This window comes from Strix aluco, chromosome Z, assembly GCF_031877795.1.
Source record: "Strix aluco isolate bStrAlu1 chromosome Z, bStrAlu1.hap1, whole genome shotgun sequence".
In the NCBI taxonomy this organism is placed as follows: Eukaryota; Metazoa; Chordata; class Aves; order Strigiformes; family Strigidae; genus Strix; species Strix aluco.
Genome location: NC_133971.1, coordinates 10475713 through 10503043, shown reverse-complemented (window position 1 = coordinate 10503043; position 27331 = coordinate 10475713). Strand labels below are relative to the sequence as shown.

General features: G+C 37.8%; 1 protein-coding gene across 9 annotated transcripts in view; it reads left to right on the top strand.

Moving 5' to 3' along the window:
• Window positions 1-27331, top strand: part of PDE4D (phosphodiesterase 4D) — a 422326-nt gene that overhangs the window by 379717 nt on the left and 15278 nt on the right. For 8 of the 9 annotated variants that reach the window (XM_074811999.1, XM_074812000.1, XM_074812004.1 and 5 more), the window contains 2 exons: window positions 21970-22063; window positions 25247-25419. In XM_074811999.1, coding sequence (XP_074668100.1) covers window positions 21970-22063; window positions 25247-25419 — 267 coding nt within the window. Of the gene's footprint in view, window positions 1-15148; window positions 15999-21969; window positions 22064-25246; window positions 25420-27331 lie in introns of those variants that run through there. The other variant, XM_074812009.1, reaches the window with a different exon arrangement.

Here is a 27331-nt window from a genome sequence, read left to right as displayed (position 1 = left end):
CAGCCATCCATTGGGACCTTCAAAGGGTGGTCTAAATGAAGAGTAATTTTTGCAAAGTGAGGATATGATTCATGTGTACTTACTGACACAAGGAGGCAGTTGTTAGTTTTCAGAGCTGAGCTGAACAAAGAAAGGATAAACACTCAAGGTGACGTTTTGGCTGTGCTCTTTAGCAGTGTTTCTACAAACTTCATCCTTGGGACGCTGGAAAAGTAGTGCAACTGCATTGGGAAAGAACGGTAAGTAGAAGGCACAATAGGGGTTAGTGTAAGAACAGAACAAATAGCAACGTAGTGCTGTTTTGTTAATAGAGCAAGAAAGTTTGAAGAGCAGAAACAACTGAAAAGTAGGCTGCCAAATAGATGTTGTGGACTTCAGCATATTTGAGCATGTTTTAATGAAAATGGGCAAGAAAGACTAGAAAATAGACTTTCTATGCATGCAATCTTTTGAGCAGTTAATGATCATCTGTGCTTGAAATTTGCCAAACTTTCTTGTATTTGCCATTACTTACCACAGTGCCAATAAACACTTGAATTTTTATTTTTTTAGAGATTAGATAACATTTTTGGGAGAGAAGTTTTGCCGTGTGCTTCTGCAAATGATATTGAAGGATAATGATTGGGGTCTAATCTTTGCTACTGCTGGGTTTGCAGGTGGTTGGTGTTCTTGAGTATGTCAGCAGTATCATGAAACTTTGGCTGTTGTTGGTAAGCTTTACTGCCACAAATGTGGCATTGGTGACTTTGTTTCCTTGTGTATGGTGGGTAAGCCCTAATACATTAGAATTGATGTGTGGGTAGTGTGAGAGTTACCATAACTTTCGGTTTGGTTGTGTTTTCCCCATGCACAAAGGGACCTCCCCTGCAAGTACATGTGAAACAAACAAAATGTTTTCAGTCTAGTAGCTGAAATGAATGAAACAAGCTATAAAATACTAAAATTATATTTGAAAGTTGATGATGAGCAGGTTTGTAAAGGTGTGTTTTACTGTGTTCATGTTATGTGAATTAGAATGCTCGCCTATTTGATGCTCAATAGCAGCATCTCAGAACCAGGGGGACAGACAAGTACTTGAGACCTTGCAAAATGCAGTATTTAGTTTGCTTTCTAAACATGTGGTTCCCTTAGCTCACCTGTGTTCAGCTTCTGCTGCCACAGAAAAGTAGAGTTAAAAGGACCTCAGCCAAATCCATATGCGTTTCTTGCATGCTGTGTAATGTGTCTTGAAGCAGCCCTTGTGTGTGGTATTGGAGGGAGCGTGCTTGGATTCCTCAACATCTCCATCCTCTGCTTCATGCTGCTGCGACTGCATGTTGTGCTGATGCAGGCACCATCATAGGAAGCACCTAGGCCTGTCATAGGTAAACAGGTCCAGGAAGAAAGTGCAAGCCTGATGTATGGTGCGGCCATAGCAACATGCAGAGATGAGGCTGCCATTTTGGAGGAAATGCAGGCTAGTATGGCTCAACAAGAAGCCAGAAATTATCTTTGATGGATTTACAAAGCTGTTCTGTATGTGCACTTCAGAGGATTTCTGAAATGCACTACCTACAAGAAGACAGCTTACAAAAAAACAAAATCTGAAATTAAGTATGTAAGGGTGTCTTTAAATGAAATTATTTTTCACTTGCTGTGGAAACTTCAGCTGGAAAATTTATAAGCATGTTTACTCCTGAGAAATATTAATGTGATTAATTATTTGACAAATAATAGAATATCTCTTTAAAGTCCAGAGCTCACATTTCTCAGTAAAATGACTGTTTTTCTTGTACTATGAAGCATAGCCAGTATTTTGTATGTCTGAATACTGGACCCAGGTAAGGTTGCATTTCATAATTTGATAATTAGCTTTTTTCTCTTAGCATCAGTAAAAACAAATATGTATGTTTTCTATCTGGGAGGGATTTTCTGCAGCTCTCTTTTTTTTCTGAAAAGGTTTCAGAGCCTTTTTTACAGGAGAGCTCTTAAAGCTCATCACTGTGAAGATGCAGTTGGTTGATACATACATAGTCAAAGCTTGGCATTTCTAGTACAGCTTTCAGTACATCCCTGCTTACAGAACCTGATTTTTAAAATGGAATGTCTAAATCTTAAATACAAGAAGATAAATTGCTCTATAAAACTTATGCAAAAACAAGTCTTGATATGTGGGGGCTAAAACTTAAGTAGTGATTTTTTCTTTTGTGGTCAGGAATATACATCTGTAACATGGCCTTTGTTTCACAGAGCTGTGAAAGATAGATTGGTTATAAGAATGATATAACAATATAAAATAAAACTGTGCTGTTAGGATAAAGTAGAACTGCAGGAAGAAAAAGAATTTAACTATGTTGTGGTGTATTTTCTGTCTTTCCAGGTAGATACTATTCCTGTGCTCATGTGTCTTTCAGATTTCTATAGATGTGGTATAAATAAAAACATGCTGATGTACATAGGGGTGTTAGGTTTGTTCTTGCAATTATCATTGGATCTTGAAAAATGTCCCAGTTGTAGAAAATGAAAGCTGACTGACTGACCTGAGTGGAGGATGAGAAGACAGGTGTTGGTCTTCCATCTTGTTACACCCTGTCATTTGAATAGTGTGCCCAAGTATGAAAATGTGCCTTAATTACACTTGAGGGAGGAGTCATCTGGGGTTTGTTTCTGTCTTTTTTTGGTTCCTTCCACAGTGTCTAGGCTATCATGAAATAGCATGCTCTACACAAATCTATCTGTTCTCCAGTCTGTCTTTTCACTCCATGTCCTGCCTGGCAGTGGTCTCTTGCCTTTGCCAATGCATGTAGCTTTGAATGGCAAGAGTCATGCCAACCTGTGCTGTGTTTGCTGGGTGGCTTGCTCATAGGTGGTAGCACTGGAAGTGATAAGATCCATTTTGACTTGTACCTTTTGACTACCAGGGCACTTCAAGGAGTCTGTCTGCAGACTGACAAATACCTCAGCTTTGCTTCATAGTCATTTTGCTCTTGGAAAATTTTCTAATCAAGAATTGGGACTTTATGTATTTATATTTTTATTTTAATATGAGGTGATTAATACAGCAGTACACTGAACAATAGACAAGGCAAATGTTTATTCTAGTCAGGAAAACTATGTTGCGCTTACAATGGACTAGGCAATATGGGGAATTCGAGTCACCTAACACGTGCTGAGAAAAGAATCTAAAAATCAGCAGCTTGTTTGGTTTTTAAAAACTAGGGACATGCTTTGTACATATGTAGCAGTAAATTAAGCAGTAATTAATAGAATTTTGTATCCATATTGCAGGTTCATCAGAGAATATACCCCAATCTAATGATGTACTTTTCTTCTGTTAGTGGAGCCTAATGAGTTTCCAGTATGTGATGTTATTTTCATGGTTCTTAGTCTACCTTTGGTTTTAAATTTTCCATGAATTGCAGGATTCATTTCAGTTTAGTATTCAGAAGAGAAAATAAGTGATGGTGGGTTATCATTGATAAACATGTCTTAAATTTTATTTGAAATTTATCTTTAATGCTTTGCTATGCTGTATAAGTTCATAAGTGACGTAAATTATCAAAGCTAAAGCATATTAATTCACTGGTTATAAACCATGAATAAAAGCAGTGTTTAGAAAAGATGATTACTGTATGGTGTTACAGTACATACTAGAAATTGCTAAATACAAGGCTGCATTTTAGCATTTTCAAAGGAAATACCAATTTAGCAATAAAATTGTTTCCTTGTAAGTATTAATTTATTGGTCCTCTGTCAAACTGGGATTGACCAGGAGCAACCCCCTGTGACATTACTGAGAGGTGAGTACATTGATGTGACAAGTAAACCCTGATATCTATTTGTATATTCCATACTATTTATTCTTCTAAAAAAGTTAGCATAAGAATGTTTTCTATGTTTGAGCAATCAGTTGTGAATAATGCAAACAGTTGTAAAAAAAGATGGAGGATTACTGAAGGGATGCCTCTTACCTGAAATCCAGTTCTACAAAGTTAATGAGAAATGCATAATGTTTATATTCTTAAGTGTTGTATGACTTGAGATAATTTTGATGCCTTGTTTGGTGTTAGTTTCATTTCCTAACAAGCAGCAAAATACACCCAGGTGAGAGTGCTCCTACAAAATTCTTCTGGCTGTTGTGATGAGACTATTGGAGACTAACAGGTGTAGGAGTTGTGCTTCAGAAGCTCCCTGTAACTACCTTAAATAAAACTTAGTGCAAAACCAGCCATGTTTTTGAGGGCTTCTGGGTGTAGCCCGTGGGCTCTGAGCTGTCAAAAGGAGAACCAGCTCCAGCCTGGAGGGTGTGTGAGCCATACCGCACAAGAGTGGTTCTTGGTTAATGGCCCTGTCTCGCAACAGTCCATGGTGTGAGGTGGGAAGGAACAAAATGTTCACAGGCTAGTGACACTGCAGGTCTACACTTGTGGAAGAATCAGGCATCTGGTTGCATCTCCTGACCCTCCGTCGTTTATCCTGATCCTTTCAGTTTCCAAGAGCATGCTCTCCTGAGCTACCTGGAAATTCTAGTAGCTAGGATGCTAACAGTCCATTTCTCCAGCTGCCTCTTAGCTGCTGGTTGCTGCCCAGTTGAGACTTGGCTGTGATAGTCTGAGCACTCACCTGCTGTGCTCCACCACAAGGTTAAACAGGGTTGCCAAAGCCCAAGGAGGCCATCTGTGTTGGCATGGGGCGGTGAGGAGTGTTTTTCATCTGGCGTGGGTGTGCCACTTGTCCTTACCAGCACTCTGCAAAAGCCGCCCCAGCGTGGCCTGGTCTGAACCTGCCAAACCCCAACCAGGTATGCAGACAACCACAGATGGTGAACAGAGCACCAGGCAATGGAGCGGAGCAATGATCTCTGCATGATCCCAGTGCAGCAGCACCCTGCTGCGTACTGTCACCACGACACAAGTGAGCACCTAAAAAGATCCTTATCCTTGGATAAGAGGTAAATTACTGGGTCAATAGACACTGAGTAAGGAAACATGAATATACCACAAGCTTCCTCATGCAAATACTGAGACTTCTAGACTTCTTTTAAGAGGGGTTTAGATCTCACAGGTAATAAGTATGCAATTCAGGAAACTACAGAACTGCCTTTGGCCTGGTTTTGTTATCTTGTCTCCATCTCATGTGTACCAGTAAACCCAACCTCCTAGTACACCTAACAGTGGGACTGGAAACCACTTTGGTTTCGTGCTTGTTTTCTTAAATTGACCTAGAGGCATTTGGGTAAAGTGCTCACTTTGACCAAAAAAAAGCAACATTACATTTTTGTGTGTTTTTCAGTATGCATGAAACAGGGGTGTAGTGGATGAGACTGGTTGTTTCTCCTGTTATGGATGGGGATATCTTAATTTTTTGTGAACCTACATAGATTTAGAGCATCTAAATAATCAAATGAAAGGTGTGAAGAACACTTTGGAATGAATATTAGTTTGTGAATAAGCCTTGTTGAGTTTTTTCCTTGAAAGAACAGTGACACTATCACATGCACCTTAGGAGTACAACAGCCATAGTTAATAAGAGTTGGAGTCTGAACCAACAAAATTGCATGAAACAACTTGCAGTCTGCTTTCAAATTGTTGGTATCTACTGTGGATGACTTACAGGCACTTGCTAGGGCGTGTTTATATCAAAGCTATACAGATCTCATTGTAGTGTTAGTAGTTACTTTGCAGTCTACAATTCTCTGGTTTTGTCTATAGTAGCATTGCTTTTTTGGTAGGATGGCTTTTACCTTCTGTCTTTTTTTTGTAAACTGAGCAGTAGTATTTACAAGGATAGGAAATAGGTTGGTTCATATTTGGTTTTCATATATATTAGAATTAGCAAAGAAAGTCATAATTTTTGCTCTTTCACAAGAACAGTATCTATGTTAAGCATGACTGTAGCTTTAAAAAAGATGATTAAAATACTCCTTTTTGTATGAAATGGCAACCATTCAACAAGATTTTTGATGAACTGTTAAAGCATGTGCTTGGCCAGGTCTACAGTAGGAGCACCTCATTAAAATAAGAATGTCACATTACAGGAGAAGTAAGATTAATCTACCAATACTGGTGAAGCTGTTTTTTGTCCTTACAGAGCAAGCCAGTTTTCTGTGTGAAACAGGCAATACCTGTAAAGCTCAGCTTTTGCTTGTATGGCTGTATCAGTCTTAGGCAGAGTGTGCCATCACAGCTCTGAGTGAAGTATTGCTCCTCTTTGCACATTTGTTAGACATGGCTGTCTGCAAAAATGCATAATGTGGGTACAAAGCTCTTTTGTGGCTATGCTACAGTAGATATTTATGGGGTAGATATTTACTTGCAGGGGGCATATACATACATATATATTTAAAAAGTTACCCAGATGGTTCTGCATTTTATATTCCTTTTTTTACAGACCTATTTCTTATTCACACACATGTTGAGGAAGACAACCCTCATAAAGGACAAAAGGAGGGGAAAACTGCAGAAGTTTTTCTTTCTAGATATCTTTAAATTGTTTGTGAGTAACAGCCTGGGAGTTGCATGAGATCTGTGGAGTGATCAAGGAATAAGTGCAGTATTTGTCCTTGTAACTGGTGGGAAGCTGGAATTTTTTACTCGTATCTTTTACCTACTATGTCGGATGTGGCTGCCAGTTAACTAGGCAAATGTTAACAAGATATGAGCTAGGAAAAGGACAAAAAACTTTGTCAGATGTTTAAAGCCAAATCTTTTCTATTCAGTAAGGGAACTGTTAGAATTTCCTACAAAGATATTTTAGAAAAAAAAAATACTGTTTCTCTTCATTATACTTAAATGACAAAATACTTGTTTTCAGAGGAGTGTTTTGATATTAGAAAAAATCACTTTTGCCATTTCTTTAGTGTGAATACCTTTATGAATTTACCGAAAGTTGTCTTGGAAAAGGCTTAAACTTCATTGTGTTCTTATCTCATAATACCAGTATCCTTATGAGGTGTTAACACTGATGTAACTTGTAAATCTTACTTATGCAAATAAGTTGTAGAAAAGGCATCTGCAGTTGCTGTAGCTGGAATAGCACGTACAAGTTGAATTCCTGTGCTGCAGGGCATAGGCAGGTAACTGAAGCTAAGAGTGCATGTATGTCCATAGCACAATATTTTTTATTAACAGCAGCATTCCTTCAACAACGGTATTGCATAATTTTAGGTCCATTATTGAAATGTTACATCTTTGCAGTACCTCTGACATGTTTACTCTTCTTTTCTTAAATGTCTGTGGACTGAAAATCTCAGTACAGCTGTGCTGAAGTAGGCATAGCCACGTGAAGGAGATGTGTATACCAGATCACACTGGTCTTTGGAGTCAGATTATCTTTTCTTCTTTGCATCTTGTAAAGCATGCTAAAGTGTTTATAAAGCATAGGAGCTCACTGCTGAGGAGCACAGGAGCAGCCCTGAGCCTCCACTTACATCAAAACTTGCCAGTTTTACATATTAGTTGCCCTGGCAAAACATCCTTGGTTGGGGCTGCACTTTGGGAATCAGGGACTGAGAATCAATGTATTGCTTGGAAAATGTCCACGTTCAAAGTATGACAAAAGTGGCAGCTCAATGAAATAAAAAATACAGCCACACAGTATAGTTTATACTATATCTGAGGTGGAGATTTCCACCCGGCTTTCTCACTGTGCTTTGCCTGGAGGAGGCAGAGAGGCAGGATGCATTTTTCCTCGCTGGTAAGGGGAAGGGGTGAAGGTGATATCAGCACTTCAGCTCTTTGGTCACTATTGTTCCCAAGACAGGAATGGATGTGTGTAATAGAAAGAATTGCTGAGGAAGACCAGAAATGACAGTAGCAGATCTCCTCCAACAGCAGCCTCTAAGAAAAAATGGACAAAAAGATTGACTAAGAATGGGTTGCTATGCTATCCATGGATGCAGTTTTAAGGAGGAAGTTTTATCCTTTTGTCCCACATCTGATTTATTTTTCACTTGTTTATCTTTCTTATTTTAGTCTTGGAATTGTTATGGCTATCTCACTGTCCTGTACAACTAACCATATGAATAGAGTTTACATAATGCAAGCATTAAGGGAAAGGGAATAAATGTGTTTTACCTTCCATATGTAACAGGTCTTGGTTCTGCTCTTCCAAGAGGGGACAGTTCTGAAAAGGAGGTTGGAAAGCCAGGGAGTGGGTCTTCTGTTGGACTATCGAACTACTTTGGTCACTGTAAAGCCTGAGCAGCTCATGTAAGAGGTGCGTTGGGGCAAGTCCTGGAAGTGAAAATTAAATAACTTCTATTTTATTTTCCACTTTTCAATCAAAATAAGTTTCTATAAAATATGAGTATTATTGTAAACCTAACAGATTGCTTCCAGGGTACTGTAAGGAAATGAATCATCATAAAAGTCCAAGTTAGGGCCCTCCTGTGGCAGTATTTTGTGGCTTCTCCCAGAGCTGTTTTGAAAGACTTGTTTTAGATTGTTCCTACAAAGTTAGTTGGAGGAGTAGTGTCAAGTGAAGCCTGCCATTAAAATAGCTTGCATAAATACAGTGGATTTTTGCATATGAAGTAGATATGAAAAATATGAAATAGGAAATCTCACAGTTTGTGCCAGGTTGCCTGAGCTCATGCTCAGTCCAAGCAGAGCACACATTTGATTTGTGTGCCAGCATGTTTTATAGATATAAACTTCGAGCAAAACAGTTTACTGTCTGTTGAGAAACATGCTGATATGATGACTTAACTGAGTGGAGTAGGTATTTCCACTAACATCAGAATAATTTAAGTATGATTTTAAAAAATACTGCCTTAATCCAGGATATTTGTTTGAAGCATTTCCAGGCCAGAGCTATAAATAACTCTGGTCTGTTTCACAACTACTCCTGTTGTGATGCAGACATAATGTATGTTTGTATCAATATGCTGTGGATGCATATTAACATGTATAAAAACATGGTATGCATTGTGGTTTTTATGATGTGAGAGCTATATCTATATATCCAAGTAAAGGTATAATATTTTTTCAATAGTGTTTTTAGGGCAAAACTTGAAAAGCCTTCCGCTCACATCAGGTACTGTTTGCAATAGTAATTTCATGGTCAAAACCACTGGATTGTGGTTACACATTTGATTTTTGTCAGTTGCCAGGCAGGATAGAGAGATAACTACCTGAGTTATCCATCTCTGCTTTCTGCTAGGGAGACTGCCTCCTCAAATCTGCTGTCATCAGCGCAGCTGTCATCACACCCTGATCCACTTTTCTCTGATCTAAAGTAGCTTTCAACAGTAGCTTTTTTGTAATTTACATAATTTTGACAGAATTGAATTCAGGAGAAAATATATAGAAAAATAGTGTAAACAGTAAAATATTTGTTGAAACTAAACTCCATTTACTGCAGGGGTTTTTTTTTTTAGAAGCCATTATATGCATACTCTATGTAGAATTCCTGCAAGAAAACTGCAGGTGGATATTACATCTTTAAAGATTGCCAGTGGTCCCCAAAACATGCGTTGAAATAGGGTGTAATTTTTGTTGCTTGTGCAGTTGCTCAGGAGTGTCTATTGAAAATTCTGCAGTTTTAGAGAATACCCGTAAAGACCCTGCTGTGGTATGGTTGAAAATTAGTAGACCACATTGAGATTTCTGGTCTGGAAAGTTTAATCTGTTCCTATACATTCAAAGCTAATGTTTATATTATCGCTAGAGGGCAGTAAATACAAACACTGAATTATGTATTTTACCAGAAAGTTTTTTTTTTAAATTAATAAAAACTCTTTATTAAACAACTCAGCTCCTGGTTTTACTACATATTCCCCCTGAAATAGTTCAGAATAATGTTGTCATCTCAGAAACATAAAATTCTCATATTTGATGCATGAGAATTATATATTCCCAAACACAAAGATCTGTAAATGATACAGCTTAAGCTATTCCATCTTGTTTAATGAATGTAATTCTGACAAGCAGAAGGCTGCCAGGAAAGCCTTTTTAATGCAGCATAATTATGCTACAGTTAGGATCCTTAAAGCTGAGACTCCTTCAGAAGAGGGATTTGTTTCAATTACTGCCATCAGTTTTCAGCCACCAGTGGAGTTCATCTCTTCTTGATATTAGTGTAAAACCCAACCTTGTCTTAACCCATGCTGCTCACTTGGTGTGTAGCAGCTCATTGCTGCAGCTGGAAAAAGCTCCTTGTATTTGTGAAATTCCCATTTTTTTTAATTCTAAATTTTCTTTCACTTAGGGAGTCTTAGGTAGAACCCAGAGAAGTTTGGTGAGGCTGGTTGATTCAGTGTAATTTCCTTGTCCCTAGCTGTCCTTCTGCTTCCTCCAGACCAGTTCTGGGTTTTGGCTCAGTTGAGCCCATGCTTGCTGGATGAAACGACCGTTCTTCTCTGCTGTGGTCTTCCAGCACTGAGCAGACTTTCCACTTTGTGGGGAGGCTTTTGCTAGAGAACATGCCAGCAAAAATGCCGGAGTTGGCTAATGCTGTGAAAAAAGTCGTGTTTGACCAGCAGAAGTTGGATTTGACACGGTGATTATTGCTGTTCTCCGGTGTGTGGAGGTGGTCTAAAAATGTTTTTGATATTTTGACAGGCTGCTTATTCGGCTCATGAGATCTTCGTCTGTTCCTGTTTATAATGCATACAGCCTTGAAAACTAAAATAAGTGATGGGTTTAGCTGTCCTCCTCTTTGTTTTACTTTTTGCTGCTTACTAGAAAATATGCACTATGTTCAGCACACTTACATTCAGGATTGATGCTCAGACATCTCTTTGAAGGTTCCTAGTGAAGCTTCATAGTCAATCCAGGGATTGCAGTTGAGAGTTAAGAAGCACTGTTCTCCTGCCCTCAAAGCTAAGCATGTTTCTGCTGGAGCTCCCATATTACCCCTTACTGACCTGTGGAAGGAAAGACGAAGATTGTAAGTCTCCTGTGGGACAGTTCAAAAGTGCTGCAGCTGCATCAACAAAGTGGCCCTTCAGTCTTTTTCCAATCCTTTTCCTCAAGCATGAAACGTTGCCGTCTTCCTTTCCTGTTGACTGAACCATCAGGAATCTTTGCTTACTAACAAGAGCCAGAAAGGAACACAGATACATTATTTCAGAGTATCAAGGTTTCTCCCAGGTTGCTGAGGATGTAATTCTCTTCCTTGTCCCTGTCAGTAATGTGTTTCTATATCAGAAGTCCTATTCCGAATCTTGAGGAAAAACAAGCTTTCCTTGAATGTCTTGTATTCCACAGGTCCAGTCTGTATGCTCTGCAGTGGTTTACAGGCTATAGGTCCCTCTGGCAAGTCGTGATCATCAATATGACAGATAAATAAAAGGATGAAAACCTCACTAATATTGGGGAAATGTGCATAACTTTGCATGCACTTGGAATGATAAAAAAAGAGCAACCTAATAATGAAACTCTTCACATGCTTGTTGAAGGACAATAAAATGTAGGTCAATAGTAATTCTTTTCTAACTATGGCAATGGTACAGAGCTTTACAGAGAACCAAGAAGTAGATTTAGTATGAGTGCTGACAGCTCCAGAAGTCTGCACAGAGGTGGAGGTTACTGCTTCAATTATAAGAACGTTTGAAGTAACTCACTGCAATCCTCATTTCATCATAAATGCTCAGCTTTTAAATTCTTGAAGTTGCTTTAAAGCAGAGTACATTCGTAGATGTATAAACAGCTTTTGTGATACATGTTATTTAGAAGGTAGAATTTCTAGAATGGACATCTGCAATAGATAGGTTGAGTTGTCATAGACTCATGGGGCCAGATGGATTACTGGATCTCTTGTGTGTCTCGGCTAATTTGCACATGACTGTAGAAGTGCTGAACTCACTGATGTGTGCTTGACTAATATGTGACTTGCACTTGGCTAAAATACACCTTCCAAAAAGACTGCTTTTCTTGTTTTGAAGATACCAAGCAGCAGAGGATCTACCACTTCACTGCTTGTGTATGCTAATTTAATAACTCCCATTGTTAAACCACATGACTTATTTGTAGTTTGAGTTAGTTTCAGTTGGTTTGAGGTAGTTTCAACTGCCTTCCATTGCTTCTTATTGCTTCCTTGGTGCTAGTGAACCAGGTCTCTTATGCTGTATTTCCTCTGTCATGGTTCTACACAGTAGCCATATTCATTTTAAGCTACAACTGCCTGAGTTTTTTTCTTTTATTATAAAAAAATCTTCTCTATCCTCTGAATAAGGTTTGTAATCTTTTCCATACACATTGTACATGACAGTATTTATGAAAACAGACACTAAAGCTGTGTGCACTAATCCATCACTGGAGTTGCCAGAACTGTGTGTTTAGAGTATCTCTCTTCTTATTTAGCACCACAAGATGCAGACTTTTGGGGGTCATAGTATGACTACGAGATGTCCTGTTGTGACTATAAACTCTTCAAGGTTTCTGCTTTCTTCAGCATAGTCCACCATTTTGTACTCATAGCCTGTGTTCCTTATTGCCAGGTATCTTTACAGTTAAATTCCTTAAACTGTAGTTTACATGAATGGTGTCAACGTACTAAGTGAGGCTGCTGTTGGTGACTTCCACCTCCTCATAGTTTATCTCTGCCTCCTGCCAATTTTTCCGTTCTCTGGAACTTTTCATAGTAGTGACTTAATTCCAGATCACCGGTGACAAAACTGAATACTGTAAAATAGTCTCAGGTCTTGCAGAGACTGACTTAAAATTGTCCCATTAGATGAAGACAACCTGTTGGTGGTTAGAAATGGGTCAGTAATCAGGTTCTTCAACCCATTTAATGTGTTTCTCTCAACATTGGGAGTGCTGTGGCAGAATATTACACAGTACTAAATCAAATGCCCTACAACAATCCAATAATATTGCATGTTCAGACCAATAATAAAATGATACTAACTGGTATTAACTGTATTCATGTGTCTTAGTTCTTTCTCAAACAAATGCCTAGAATATGTGTATTTCAGCTTTTCCGTTATTTTACCCAGGCTTGATGTTTTGTAAAGTGGCCTGAAGTTACCCAGCCATCCTGCTTGCAAATTTTAATTGGCACAAAATTAACATTTTTGCAGTCTCCCAAAATTTGCTAAAGCTGAACATCATAGCTCCTGGGATCTCTGCCATGTCTTTTTATGATTCCTGTGGAGAAAGTTGTCCAGGCTTGTTGATTAAATAATGGCTAACATTTCCTGTGGGTATTAAGGGACTTCATCATCTTTCTGCCTTTCAAGGTCGTTGTTCTTGATTCTTTCAAAACACACAACAGTGCTCATTAAAAACTTCCTTTTTTCTGAATTATTTAATTACTCAGTTACTGCCATTTCAAATTACATCTTTCTCACTTCCATCTTCTTTACTCGATTGGAACCATTGTGGAAAATGTCATTATTCTCCCTTCCCCATGTTTTATCTTCATGTATGTAGGTGTGTATGAAAACAAGAATTTCACTTTCACATTGCTGGACTTCCACTTATCTCTAACTTCTATTTTTTTTATCTTGAATTATTCTAGATATTCAGTTCTGTGTGGCAGCTGTTTGCTGTGCACTCATCTATCTACCATAACCTCCTCTAAAGCTAATTATTCACTCATTCCAACCTGGGAATTGAGGATGAAAATCAGCCGAAATGATCAGTGTGTATCAGTGCTGGTGTGAATTTCCCAACTATAAATTTCTAAGCTCATACTTTTAAATGTAGCCAAAATCAGAAGATGTGCTTTCTGAGTCAGTGAACTCATAAGTTATATCACAGCAATTTGTAGTTTTATGAGGTTGAGACTATGGGTCTCAGAAAAACCATGGAAATTAATAAGCTGTCAAGTGTAATTTTCTATTATCAGTGTAGTTAATACGCAGCTAAAATAAACTGCAACGTGTATGTACACTGGAGAAAAATGTTTTTTCATGGTTTTATATTAAAATTATGTAGCTAATAGCTCTATAAATATCATCCTTCAAGAAATTCAATGAACTATAATTCAGTAATTCTTATGAATGTGTCTGTCTCATACATTGGTGGTGAATAAAAAAAATCAAGGAGGATTTTTTTAATGCATGCTAAACAACTAGTGTAACTTACATAGCAGCCATTTTAAATGTTCCTTATCTGAAACAAGTTCTGTGCTTTTGGGGACAGTTCTTAATAAGATATAGAGAGGAACAGGCCTTTAAAGTAATAAAGTAAGAGAAGTGATTTTACAACCTGACTTTAAAATGACTGCTCATACTACTTATTGCAGCTGAACTTTCATACCCGCGTGCTTCACTTCTTAAGTAGCCAGAAGTATAATGGCTGTTATTTTACCACTTTCTAAGTCATTATTGAAATTGCCTTCTGAAGAGAAGCAGCATATTTTCAATCTTGGTGCTGATGCTGGGTAGATGGCAGCAGTGCTCTCTTGTGGGTGATCAGAAAACAATGCAACACAAATGTAGACAAGCTGTATATTCAGTGTTACAAAGCTGATCTGGAAGAATCAGGAATAGTATTTTCCAGAAATACTTTTTAGGCTACTTTAATGTCTTGATGAGTCTCTAATAACCTGGGTCTGTTTTCAAAGCTTAATTGTTTTATATTCATTTACCTGTATAGATCCAGGAAAGGTATAACTGCATAGCATATAGAAAATGCATCAGTAATGTGTTCATTCACATGTCTTTATATTACCTATTTTAAGGAAAACAATATGCTTTCCATATGAAAATACATAAGTGCTGGATGATCTTTGACTGTATCCAGTTGTCACATTGCTATACATCTGTCTGCTGTAAGGAAGAAATTTGTTAATATCATGTTTTGCTCTCTTGATTTTTGAAGGTTCAATTTTTTTTCGAGCACTTAATGTTGCTGATATTGCTGTGTAGCATCACTCAGAAGTAGAAACCATTTCAGCCAAAACCTCCATTATGACTGCTGTCAGTCAGCATCTTCCAGTGAATCAGCACTGTGGGCTTACACTGAACACTGCACCTCATTCAGTTTGCCCTTAGACATTTTCCTACTGTCATATTGGGAAACTCTCCCTTCTTTTGATACAACAAAGACTCAGAAATTTGCAATAGTGGTGCAGGATAATGCGTTCTTCCTTTTAAGTTTTGGTCTCTGAATGGCAGATGGTGGGGTATTTTATTTAATGCTCTGAGTCAACACATTGTCGACTCATTTTCATTGTTACAGTACATCACAGATAGCTCAAGAAACCTGATACTTCTATTTCTGATTTTCCTTCACAAAAAACCTCAAAATATACTTCCCTTCCATATGAAAAATTAAAACTGCTAGTAATCCACATGAATATACACAATACTATTTTTAATGACTTCTTAATGTAAATGGACAGTGTATCCATTGAAGAGAGCTGGTAAATATTGCTGAAATGAGGAGACCTTAACCTAATTATTTTTGACCGGTGTACAAATGCTGCAGACAAGGATGCGGTTATTAAATAGCATTTGCCATAAAAAAAAAAAAAAGAAATACCCCATGCCCAGGAGAGTCCTGAGCGCTGGCCAATGGGAAATTACTGTACATCATGTCACCAGCCCCTCAGATTTATATCTTTTAGGGTGACATTCTATTGGCTGCTAGTTAGGCTCTATGGGAGGGATTACTGGCACTGTTTGTGGCTCCTCTTCAGGTCCTTATTTGGTAGCTATTGATAGAGCAAGTCTTTCTAGCAGCGGAGCATCTTGACATACATTATTCATTAAGTCCTGGTATTCAGGAAATATGCATATCCCTAGCTCTTCAGATACTACTTCAGCTCGTACAATACGTCTCTTCAACATTTCCTCTGAATGCTTGGAGTTTTACAAATGGTATTTATACAGTCGGAAGACCATGCGGTTGGATTTCATTTCAGTATGCCTCCTGTGCACACAGTTGCTGAGAACCTGAAGATCAGCAAAAAGAATTAGGAGAGAAAAGGAGTCTTTCTTCTTGGAAGTCATTTGCAGTATCAGATAGCAAAGAACTGATTAGCTTAGATTAGTAGTATAGAAAAAAAAATCAAAAATGCCTGAGGCAAACTATTTACTCTCAGTTTCTTGGGGCTACATAAAGGTAGGATTTTGTTTTACCTTCTAAGAACCTTGATTTGCAGTGCATGATTGCATGATCACTGGATGACATAAGTACTTGTGGCTGATATAACTGGGTAATAGGAATATTAAGTAAAAAACCAGAAAAGCAACCCTTTGTTCAGCAATAAGAATGGAACTACACAGTATACAGTGTTTCTTAGAAACTGTGCTGGGACTTATAAAATAATGTTGCTTCAGTGGATAATCAGACCAAGTCTAAAGCCAAAGAAATTCAGAAGAATTTTGTGTTTTTATAAAATATTGCTACAAAACTGTATTTCTAGACATTAAAAGATTTGAAAAGAAAACCCTAAAAACTGAGATACCATACAACAGGAGAGAGCATGAGTAAAGAGGCTAAGGATAATGGGTGAATGTATGACTCATACTGGTTTTAATATCTGAAGAAATGTGACATTATCAACAGTATGTTCCAGCAGCATTTTTTGGTAGACTCTGTGTGTGGCAGCTTATTGATTAAAACACTGGAAATTGTCATCTTCTAATATTGATCTATGTTACTATGTAGAGCAGCTTTGAACTAGCTTGAAACTGCAGTACTGCTAGACAATGGAATTAAGCTTTTATCTCTTTTATGGAAAAGTTTTGCACCAAGGAATTAAATCAATGTGCCTATCAACATACAGAACTGAAATGCACTTAATACAAAATAATGTTTGGGCTTTGTTTTAACCCTACTTAAAAAAAAAATGATGTTGCCTTTATAATTGTTACCAAGTGTGTAAAAAAGGAAAAAAAGAAACACCCTATGCTTGACATACAATAATTGTTCCAAATCCTCCTGTTTTTAAAAAAACCCTGATTTCTCTTAAACTAAATAATGCAAGTGTTGAATTAAATGACTAAACACAATACAAGGATTATATTCACACATGACTGAATCTCTTATGCTTGCTTGTATTAATACCTATTTTTATCACAGATTTTTTTTTTAAACAGAAATATAAACCCCTCATTAGGTCATTGAATCTGATCAGATCATTGTGATCATTCTCTGTTAATGCACAGTTGTTACAGTATATTCATAAGGATTTTGATTAGTCATCTGTGAGAAAATTAGATCCCATTATGCTAGCTAGGTGGATTCTCTTCTCGTTTACCAAAAAATAAGATGAGATTACTTTCCATTCAGCTAAAAGTGAGGTATTTATTTTAATTTACTTTGAAGTATTTCCTGCATTTCCAGGCAGCTGCTGTCATGTTCCTGCTAGAAAAAGTCAATCACCTATCTTCCAAAAATGTTCACTCTTACAGTTTAGCCTTTAAAATGGATGGTTTTTGCTAATTGAAGTTCAGCAGAGAGCATGGTAGCTGTAATTGATTACACATGGGGGAAAAAAGTCCTCTGTTACAGACAGTGTCCTATACTGTCTATGGACAGTGATTTTACTGAAGAAGCTAAATAGTACTTGAACACAATTTTAGTACAGTGCTTTTTGAGCTCACAGTATACACATTATAGGAAAAATGTGAAGAGAAGCAAAGACTGTTTTTTGACATTCAAAACAATGATTTAAAGTATTTATGAAATTCTAGGGAAGAATGAAACATTAGTTTCAGAGATCAGTATGTATGTTTACGTCCCTTACTATACATATATTTCGGTAATTTCTGTATGCTTCAGGCTGTACTTTATTATCTTCTGTTAATTATATTTCAGAGAATGATCATGTGGAGTATCTATCCCAGCTTTCATTGAGTATCTTTCCTTGAAACAATGAGCAGCGCTATTAGGCTTAGAGATACACACCTCCCTATAGCTTATGTATAAAAACCAGCGCCTGACCTTAATTAAACACATGGGCTTCCAACACACATCTTTAGTTATTAAGAATGCTGTTTATATATAAAGAATGCTGCTAAAATTAACAGCGTTAGGTTAATGTTTGGACTAGATGATCTTCAAGGTCTTTTCCAACCTAGTTGAGTCTGTAAAATCAAAGATAGTTTTGCTCTGATAAACAGTATAAACAGAAACCTTATGTTAATTTGTAAGGCTGACCTATTTTAAGTTCCTTGTCTTGTTTTTGTTGAATGTAAGACTTTGCAAATCCAGTAAAATAACATAGCTTTTTTTTTCATAATTCTGAGTTACAAATGTTTTTTTAAAATAACATTGATAGGTATTTCAGAACAAAACGTAGTTGTGTAAGTTTAATGTTCCAAGTCTTGAATGAATGTTCCATGGATGTATTCTATTCATGAAAGCTTTTATAAATTTGATTTAGAAAAGAGGCAGCCAGAAAGGTTGAAAGTGGGATCAGTTGCCATGTGTGTTTGGGAGCCAGTACAATGAAAGGCTTCGGGTGCTCTTGAGCATTTTGATTCCAGCCTCTACTGGGCTTGGAGCTTGATTAACACTCAAACTGAAGCACAGGCAGGATGGGACATTTTGGTGCATGGAAGGACCTTCTAGCCCTAGCTTCACACCTTCTGTGCTGGTGCCAAATGTTGGGTGAAAGAGGCCCTACTAGGACAAGGCATCTACACCAAGGGTGGTCTGCATGCTTCCTCTCCCAGCACAACTAACTGCAGCCTGCATATTTACTTGAGGTTTTTGTTACTGAGTCAAGAACTTTATGCAAAAAATGTAAAATGTTCTAAAGTGTAATCAATAAACCCCATATATACTAAGCATGCAGCCCAGATTTTTTCATGGCTATAAATTAACTGTAGTTGATCTTTGTTATGTCTTTGGAGTCCAAGTTTCTTTCTAGTATAGATACAAAGACTTCCCGGAATTGTATCAGTGCTCTGATTGCCATCTGGGAACATGGTTACTGCAAAAGTTTGTCTAAATCTTCCTATGTACCTTTGCTGACATCAGAAAAGTATCATATTTTTCCCCTAAAACGCTATGTATATTTATCCTGGGTTGAGGTAATATATATGCAGAGATGTGCACACACTGGGCGTGTGTGGACGTAATGAGGACCTAAACTACCAAGCTCAGTCCCTCATTTGTAACCTCTTCTTGAGATGACCACTATTTAGGAAACTGTTCTGGTCTCATCAACATATGTACTTTTTATTCTCATGCATTACAGTTCTCCCTCTATCAGACTTCCTAGGTTTTTAAAGGGAGGTAAAAGTGCATGTGTACTTCTGTCACTTTGGGAGATTTTTTAATGTTACTTGAATATTGTGCCTGTGTTTGTGTTGTGGGTTCCCTCCCCTCTCACACCGCACCCCCCATGCTGAGAGTAAAATCATTAAAATCAATAGAAACAAATGAAATGAAAAAATTCTATATAAGGAAAAGTTTTTAGCATTTTTTTTTAGACCATACTGTTTTGTTGCTGTGACATCTATTCATCAGTGAAGAACTGTATAATTGGCTTAATGGACGTTTTATATCCTGTCTATTTCCAGGGGGAATTTGCTAGACTATAGTCAAGGGCTGTGATATTCCAAAGGGGTATATATGTGTCATTTGTTTTTCCAATTTAACAATGCCTAGTGTCTACATGGGAAAAATCTTTCTTTCTGAGGAAGAATATGATATATGCATAGATCAGCCAAAAAACTCTTACTTCCTCCCCATTCTGAGCTGACAATATCATAATTAAAGTGTATGGTGTAAATGTTTATTAGTAACAAGAGTTTTGAGGCATTATTGTTGATTTGCTTCAACTGGGAAAGTATATGGCATTCATATTTTTTTAAGTTCTTACTGAAAATGTTTAACATTTACTATTAGTGACAAGGTGGTTTCATGTCTTGTTTGACTTGTTTTGGATAAAGTGCTAAATCTTATTTCTGAGAGAACAAGTGATGGGAGTATGGACAGTCTAGCCAAGTTTCAAGCAGTTAAGAGGTGGCTGCTGGATGACTGAAACAGTGTTGACTCACAGATGTAATGGAAACTTCTCTGATTTGCAGTAAGATCTTGTGGGAGGCACGTGAGAGTTAGGCAGAGTTTCATTGTAAAGTAACTGTGCAGTGTCGTATAATTATGTGGAAAGTTGATGCTGATGCTCTTTGAAGCACTTGGGTCCAATTTAAATCTTTGGGAAATGGGTAAAATCAGGAAAAAGTAGGGGTTTTCAGTTTATTTTTGTTTGTTTTTTTCTTTTTCTTAGAAAAAAGATTTTTTCCCCAAAGGACAAGGTATTAAACATTAGAGGATTAAGTAACAGATATACTGAAACAGGGTATAATCAACAAAAATGTCTGAACATCTTGATCACTGTTCATCTCTCTTGGAGTTATTTTACGTTCTCAAAAAGCATTATTGTTCTGCATCAGAAACTGCTGTCTGCCTATGATCTTCAACTTCATCAGTTTCAATGTGGATGACGGTTGTAAGGTTTTGTCATATAATTAAAAAATCAAACCAGTTCTCAACTCCTGCATAGTCCAGATGTTTTCCAAATAAATGTAAATTGAAGTCTTGTTGCTGTCGTGTCAGCAACATGTGAAAGAGTATGAGGAGATCACACTGCTAGAGTTCTTCAGAGCCAAAGGCTTCTCCTGTTGACTTCACTGTTAGCAGGAGGGCCTTGCAGAATCTGAGGGAGTTGTTTTACTGTGCACCCATGTTCATCAGCAACACAAACTGCAGGTTTCATGCTGATGGTTGAGTTTTTATGTTCTGGTAACTTATGGTGTGATGGGAGGTGGGAAGACAAGGCTTTCCATCAGCCTAGTGCGGAACATAGCATTAGGATAGACTGTCGTGCACATTCCATTTTTTGTGGACATCTGTACAATAAATATTTAGTTGGAAATTCTTAAAGAACATATACTCCGTAAGTTCCACAAGAAATTCCCAGTATGTGGTAACAAACCTCCCTACCTACTCCCTGCAATTAAATTTATGATTTGGAGGAAAAAAACCAAAAAGTCCTTCCTGTTTGTAGCTGCAGAAAAAGCATAGTGCAAACAAACACCAATTTGTTCTCCTTTCAAAGCTGGGAAACTTTTAAGGAGAGTTCCTGAAGGGTACATACCAGTAATGGCTAAATGGCCTTCTTCCAAAGTGTGGAATGTGATCTAGTAGTGTTGCTCTGCAGCAAAAACAGCATCAGAAAGGTGGGCATCATCTAAAAGGGTGTACTAGGAAACAGCCAGATACACAAGGACCTATTTAGTTGGGATCTGGTGAACTAGCTGGATTAAATTAAGGATGAGAGAATATTGGAGTGGTAATGGATATACTGATGACATGCCTGGAAGCTAATGTGATTTTGTGAACTTCTGACATTTTATTAAGATTCCTATGCATAATATTTAGTTTAATTTAAAGCTGGAGTTTCTGGATACCATCTGGAGACAAGCCATTCCATGAGATCTTCAATTTTTGCCTTAAGTAATTCAATTTCTCACCTTTGTGTGTACAGAAGAAAAAGCATGCAAGCATCACTGAAGCGAGTGTTAAAACTTTAAACACAGGCTTTTAAAAATACTCTTAGAATTTTTGTACCAGTCACTTTACTGCTTCCCAAGCTTGATTTTTTTTTTTTTTTTAAACATTTGACAGTGGCAACAAACATCAGACCTCACTGTAGAGGTTGATAGTTCATTCAAAATGTGTAGTCATGTAGTTCATAATACATGTAGCTGTATTTGCAGTATGGATCTAATTTTCAGAAATGTGTTGAGCACTTGCTAGAACACAGATATGTCTGAGATCAAAGCTGAGCCTTTGGCTTGTGACTAACGTAGGATTAGTCTTTGTAGCTCAGGGACTTCCTGAGCTGATGGCATGTCAAGATGGCAGGAAAATGCAGTGGCTAATGGTTAGAATGTATTATTAAAGGTAACTTTTATTTGGCACACTGAGCAATGCAGTAATTGGTGACTTATAAGAAAATAAGCTCTCTTAATGTCCTTTTCCCAATTATAAGTTGACTGCATTTTCTCATCCTAGCTAAAATACATCTTGATTGCTAATTGTTTGCTTTTTTAAATTTTGTTTTGTTTTCCAGTTTAAAAGAATGCTCAACCGGGAGCTAACCCACCTGTCTGAAATGAGCAGATCAGGCAATCAGGTCTCAGAATATATATCGAACACGTTCTTAGGTAAGACTGTGGTGGGAGTTAACTCTTTTGCCTTTTGGTTTTTTATTTCTCTGGGCTGTGATGGAGCTTAAATGAAAGTAGCTTTCCATATGCATTTCTGTTTTCAGAAACTGTACATTTAGTATCTCATTGTTCAGCATTTGAGCAGAGAGATCATGTTAGATCTATTTCATCACAGCTCAATTAGTCTGTGCATGTGGTTTCCCTCTGAATGTAATTAGTTCTATACATATTTTCATGTAGCATTACAACTACTATATTGCTACTGTATTAAGAAATTAATATATAATGAATTAATTATGTTTTAAAAAGAGTTCTTCCACTCTTGTTTCCCTCATGAAAGTTACTGCAAAGTGGTTTCAGTGTGCTTGGAAGCACACAAGCACAAGTAATCTCATAAAATCTTGTAGCACGCAGTTCTGATGCTTTGGTATTCCCTTCCTGCATATGAGCGGATGAGTGAATATGACTAAGTCAACATGTGAACAGACTGCTGCCAGGAGAATTTTACTTATGTGAGATACCATAGCTGGTGCTTTTTGGTTTTTTGAGAGAAGCGGGGTTTTTTTTAAGTACATTTTATCCTGCTTGTCACCATATCCTAAATGGATCGCTTAATTTGTCTGTTCACTCATGATTGCAGTAGTGCTGCACACAGCAGGGTTTCTGACAATAAGAAAGGGATAAACATCTGTCATGGAGAAGCAATACTGCACAGCTTCAGGAGCCCTGAAAGTCACAGTGTACAGTTGCCTGAGAAGATGACCCACTTAGGCTGAAATGGCTGAGATAACCAGTTCTGCTTGCTTTTACTTGAAAACTTAAGGCTCATTTTAACAGGGTAAGGGAGTGCATCTGTCAGCCTTTCACATGAGAACTTGGTCTTGAGCAGAAAGAGCGCTGGAAAGGCAGTCACTTCTAAGTTACTGAGCCACAGGTGCTCTTTTGTGGCTGCATGAAAAACTAGGATATTTAAAATTGTAGGTACAAGAGGAATACAACAGGGAAAACATCTCATCTACAGAGTTATTGTTTAAATATTTTCAAAATATGCAGTTGAAGTATATAGGTTCTGAGCAATAATGTGAAGAGGGAAGACATTCTTTTCATAGAAAATTTTAATGAGTCAGGATAATTTTTTTAGTACATAATCTATCTCCTGAACTACTACAGGCTTTATCACATTTGAAAGTTGAGATGTCATGAGAAAACATGTTTTTCTGTTCTTATTCTTCAAAATAAAAATATATTGTTTTCCCAAGTAGGGCTGTACAACATGTATAAATTTGTTAATAATGACAAGAAATATATTCCTTGTGTAAGAATTAAGGCTCCTACACTGAGTATAATAATATGAAAGATTTTTATTTTTCAGTGTCATTAACCTGTTTACCCATGAATGGAAAATGTAAGAGAACCCGCCAATGAGCATAGCACAACCAGGGTCAAAATGGCAAGCTGTCTTCTGGATGTTCAGATGGGCACAGGATCCTTTGCCTTGTGTGTTCATAGTTACAAAAGCAGAGGCAGTCCCATGGAATTCCTCTGGAGATCTAAAGTCGTTCAGACAGACACTTCCTTTCACTTGAGTTAGTCTGACAGCTTGGCTTATGAACCTCCCTTTGATGGGTCTAAACTTTGTGCATATGACCAAAACCATAAACATCAAAGCACGAACAGGAGTCACTGCTCCTCATCTGTTGTCAGTATGCACCAGTCAAGAGCTGCAGCGCTCCGCCTCCCCCTTTTCTTGATTGTCCGTATGAGGAGAGTGGTGAAGTATGGTGGGGGCAGTTGGGGAACTTGGTGCCACAGGCTAAAGCTTGGTGACATTTCCACAGTCTCTTGTTCACTGTGATTTGTTTGGAATTTGCTGTGTCCAGTGTGGCTGCTAAAGGGTAATTAAAAAAAGAAATGGCAAAAAGAAAGTAAGTTAAGAAGCAAACACAGTAACAATCTGGTAATTAGAAATGGACTTGCTACTCTTGTCTGTTTTCACTGTCTTTATTGAAAATGACTATTGCAGGAAGGAAAAAATTTATTTAAAGAGCCCAAATTTTCTTTTTAAAATTTTATTTCTTTTGTTCTAAGGAGTTTTTTTAAATCAGTTTTTGCTAGGGTCCTATGTTGGAAAAATCAGTTCTGGATTTTCCTGGTTTTGCTGGAATATTCCTTAAGGACCAGAAAAGTGGCAGCTACATTTCAGCAAAGAAGAGATAATTTGGAGGGTGTCTTTAAAATATGTTGAAATATAGTATGAACAAAAAGAACAAAAATTAATGCAAATTTATAGCAGTTTTGGCAGGAGAGTCCTTTTGTTGCACTAACTTGGGTTTCTTTGGGACCACAGATGTCTGCAGTGGTCCACACCCCCAGACTGTTTCTGCAGCAATCATCTGGCAATTGCCTAAACATACTTTACTCTCAATTTAATCCTTATCTGAAGTTTTGCTGGCACATACATTGATGAGGTATATGAAGTGATGTCACTGATACTCCTATGGAGGCAAAAGCCCACAGTAAAATGGAGGGGTTTGGCAAAACAGTCCTTTTGTTGGTATTACTTACTCTGGGAGGTGCAGAAATGCACTGCATAGCTGGTGTGAACTGCCTCTACATCGAAATTACTTGTAGATGTGGCTGGCAAAGGCTTTGAGTTGTACAAAGTCTTAATGCAAACAGGATCAGTCTCAAACTATTAGGTCCTTTGAGTCCTGAAAATGTTTTGTAAAGGTTTACATGAGATACCATTTTGATTGTTTTTGAATCGAATTTCAGAGAGTGTTTTTTCTGGAAATGAAGAGATTTTAAATTTTCTTGAAAAATGGAAGTTTAGATTTCAGTTGTAATAACATTTTTATAATGAAAGGATTGACCATCTCTGCAGTGCTAGGGATGCAGGAGAAATGGAAATCAGGCAGTCACAAGTCACATTTAAAGCAATTTAAAGCAATTGTGTGAGGCAATTTGTGAAACAGAGATCTGCTTATACTGAGGTTTATGTTTATCGTTTCATGTTTTTACTGCTCTTGATATGAAGCACCTGTTGCAAAATCTCCAAACATAAAAATAAAACAAAGTTTTGTAAGAATTACAGTATCTGTAAGATGCAACTCAACAGTGAATTTTGTAACATTTGAAATTCCTTTAAAAATTTTTCTCTTCTTCGTCATTTTTTTGAAGACAAACAACATGAGGTTGAAATCCCTTCTCCGATGCAGAAAGAGAAGGAGAAAAAGAAGAGGCCAATGTCTCAGATCAGTGGAGTCAAAAAACTGATGCACAGCTCCAGCCTAACGAATTCCAGTATTCCCAGATTTGGAGTTAAAACAGACCAAGAAGATGTTCTTGCCAAGGTAGAGAATATATAAATCCTTGAATTTAAAGCATTGAATTAAAATAGAGGGTGGACTTGTCAGTATTATTCCATACTCTGCTTATAACCATTGATTTCAAGCTGTAGCACCAAAGCCTGGTCTCACCTGAAATAATATAAATTTGGTCAAGTGGAAGAATAACAAGTAAAATTAGAATCAGGCCATAAGGGTTAATTTCTGTGTGAACAGGATTTCATCTAGAGATGGAATGTAAATCAGCATTTGTGTGTGCGTTAACAGATCTGCTTATTCATAAATAATATCTGAAGAATGAAGAGTAAATACACCATACGCTGTCACAGGAATGAAAATATATGGCAGCCCTATGTGTTTTGAAAATGCACAACTGGTATTATCACATTAGAGCTATCCTTCCAGGTCTGTCTGTAGCTGTATCACTTCACATACATGATTTGTGGTTTTGTTTTTAGTGATTTTTCTTATGATTTTTGCAGCAATAATCTAAAACTTGCTGTTACAGAGACTCTCAAATTAAACCCCAAACCACCAAAAATTAATTATCAACACAATTAACTAGCCCTCCACAAATTACAGGTTTGAATGTCTGAGAGAACAGAACAACTTCCTAGGGTTTAATGACAATCCAAAACGCTCTTATCACTCACCTAACAAGTGAGGGCTCTCAACCTCGAGGACCTGCTCAGGGCAGCATCCTGACCCAGGTCACCTCAAGGAGTTTCCTTGGGCAGTGTCCCAACCCAAGGGACGAGTTCTCAACCACAGTGTGTTGTTCCAGGGGAAGAGCTTGAAATGGCTCCCCCAGGGGACTCCATTTATACCCAGCCAAATCTGATCTGCAGTCAGTAGTGGCTCCCATTGGACGAAGGCCCCAGCTGCTGTGAAGCCCTGAGAGCAAAGGCAGTCAGGAGCTGCTACACTTCAGCAGCCCAGCAGCCCTATTTTCATTGGGTGGGTGCACATACCACACCATCCACCCTGTGACCACGGTCATGATTCGGCTGGTTTCGTTGAAGTGGTGGTGCAGTCACCTCTTGCCTCCAAGGTTAAAAGGGAGTGCGGTCCTGGTGAGTCTCCATACTCGTTGTGGATTGTCATTCTTAGATGATTATACAATCAAATCTTAAAAAAAACCCCAACCATACAATGTATTGCAATCAAAATTGAAGGAAGCTGATCAACCATTCTAACCAGGAAGATTTGAACATATCCAATTAACCAATTAGTGCTTAATATAGCAACAATAGCCTCAAGTCTCTTGCCACTTTCTTCATTTGTTGACCTAAAGTGGCATTAACACAGTAGCACCAAGTTCAATCATCATCTTCTGAATGCTGCCAACTTCACAAGATTCATTTGCCACCATGTTGTTGTCCAAGTCTTGATTGTCCATATGGATCACCATCACCACTGCCAATCAGGATGTCAAAGTCATCTGTTTCTCCAAGATCCTAACAAAAAAACAGAACTAGGCCTTGGATCAGAACCTGGGCATCAAGTTAAAAATTAGGAATTATCCATTGGACACTAATATGGTGACTTTTTCCACCTTTATCAAAGGCCTCCCAAGCCTGTCGACAGTGCCCGTTAGCCTGAGGATAGTATGGGGTGTGCAAACCCACTGTGTTCCTTGTGTGCCTGCTCCTGGACCACCCTGGCAGTAAAATGGCTCCTTTGGGTGTTTCCTTCTCTATCTGCCATGTGTGGCAATAATTATCTAATTGCACTTAGCACTTCCTCGCAGTTTGACTCCCACAGGAGGGGGGCTTCCAGAGATCTTAACCCCTTCTCCGGGCGTGGTTTTAGCGAGCTTTGGAGACAGAGCATAGCAACCAGTTGTTGGCAAGTGCCGATATCCCTGGGGAAGACATGCAAATGTAAATTGCATGCCTTTCCACGTGGGAGCAAAACC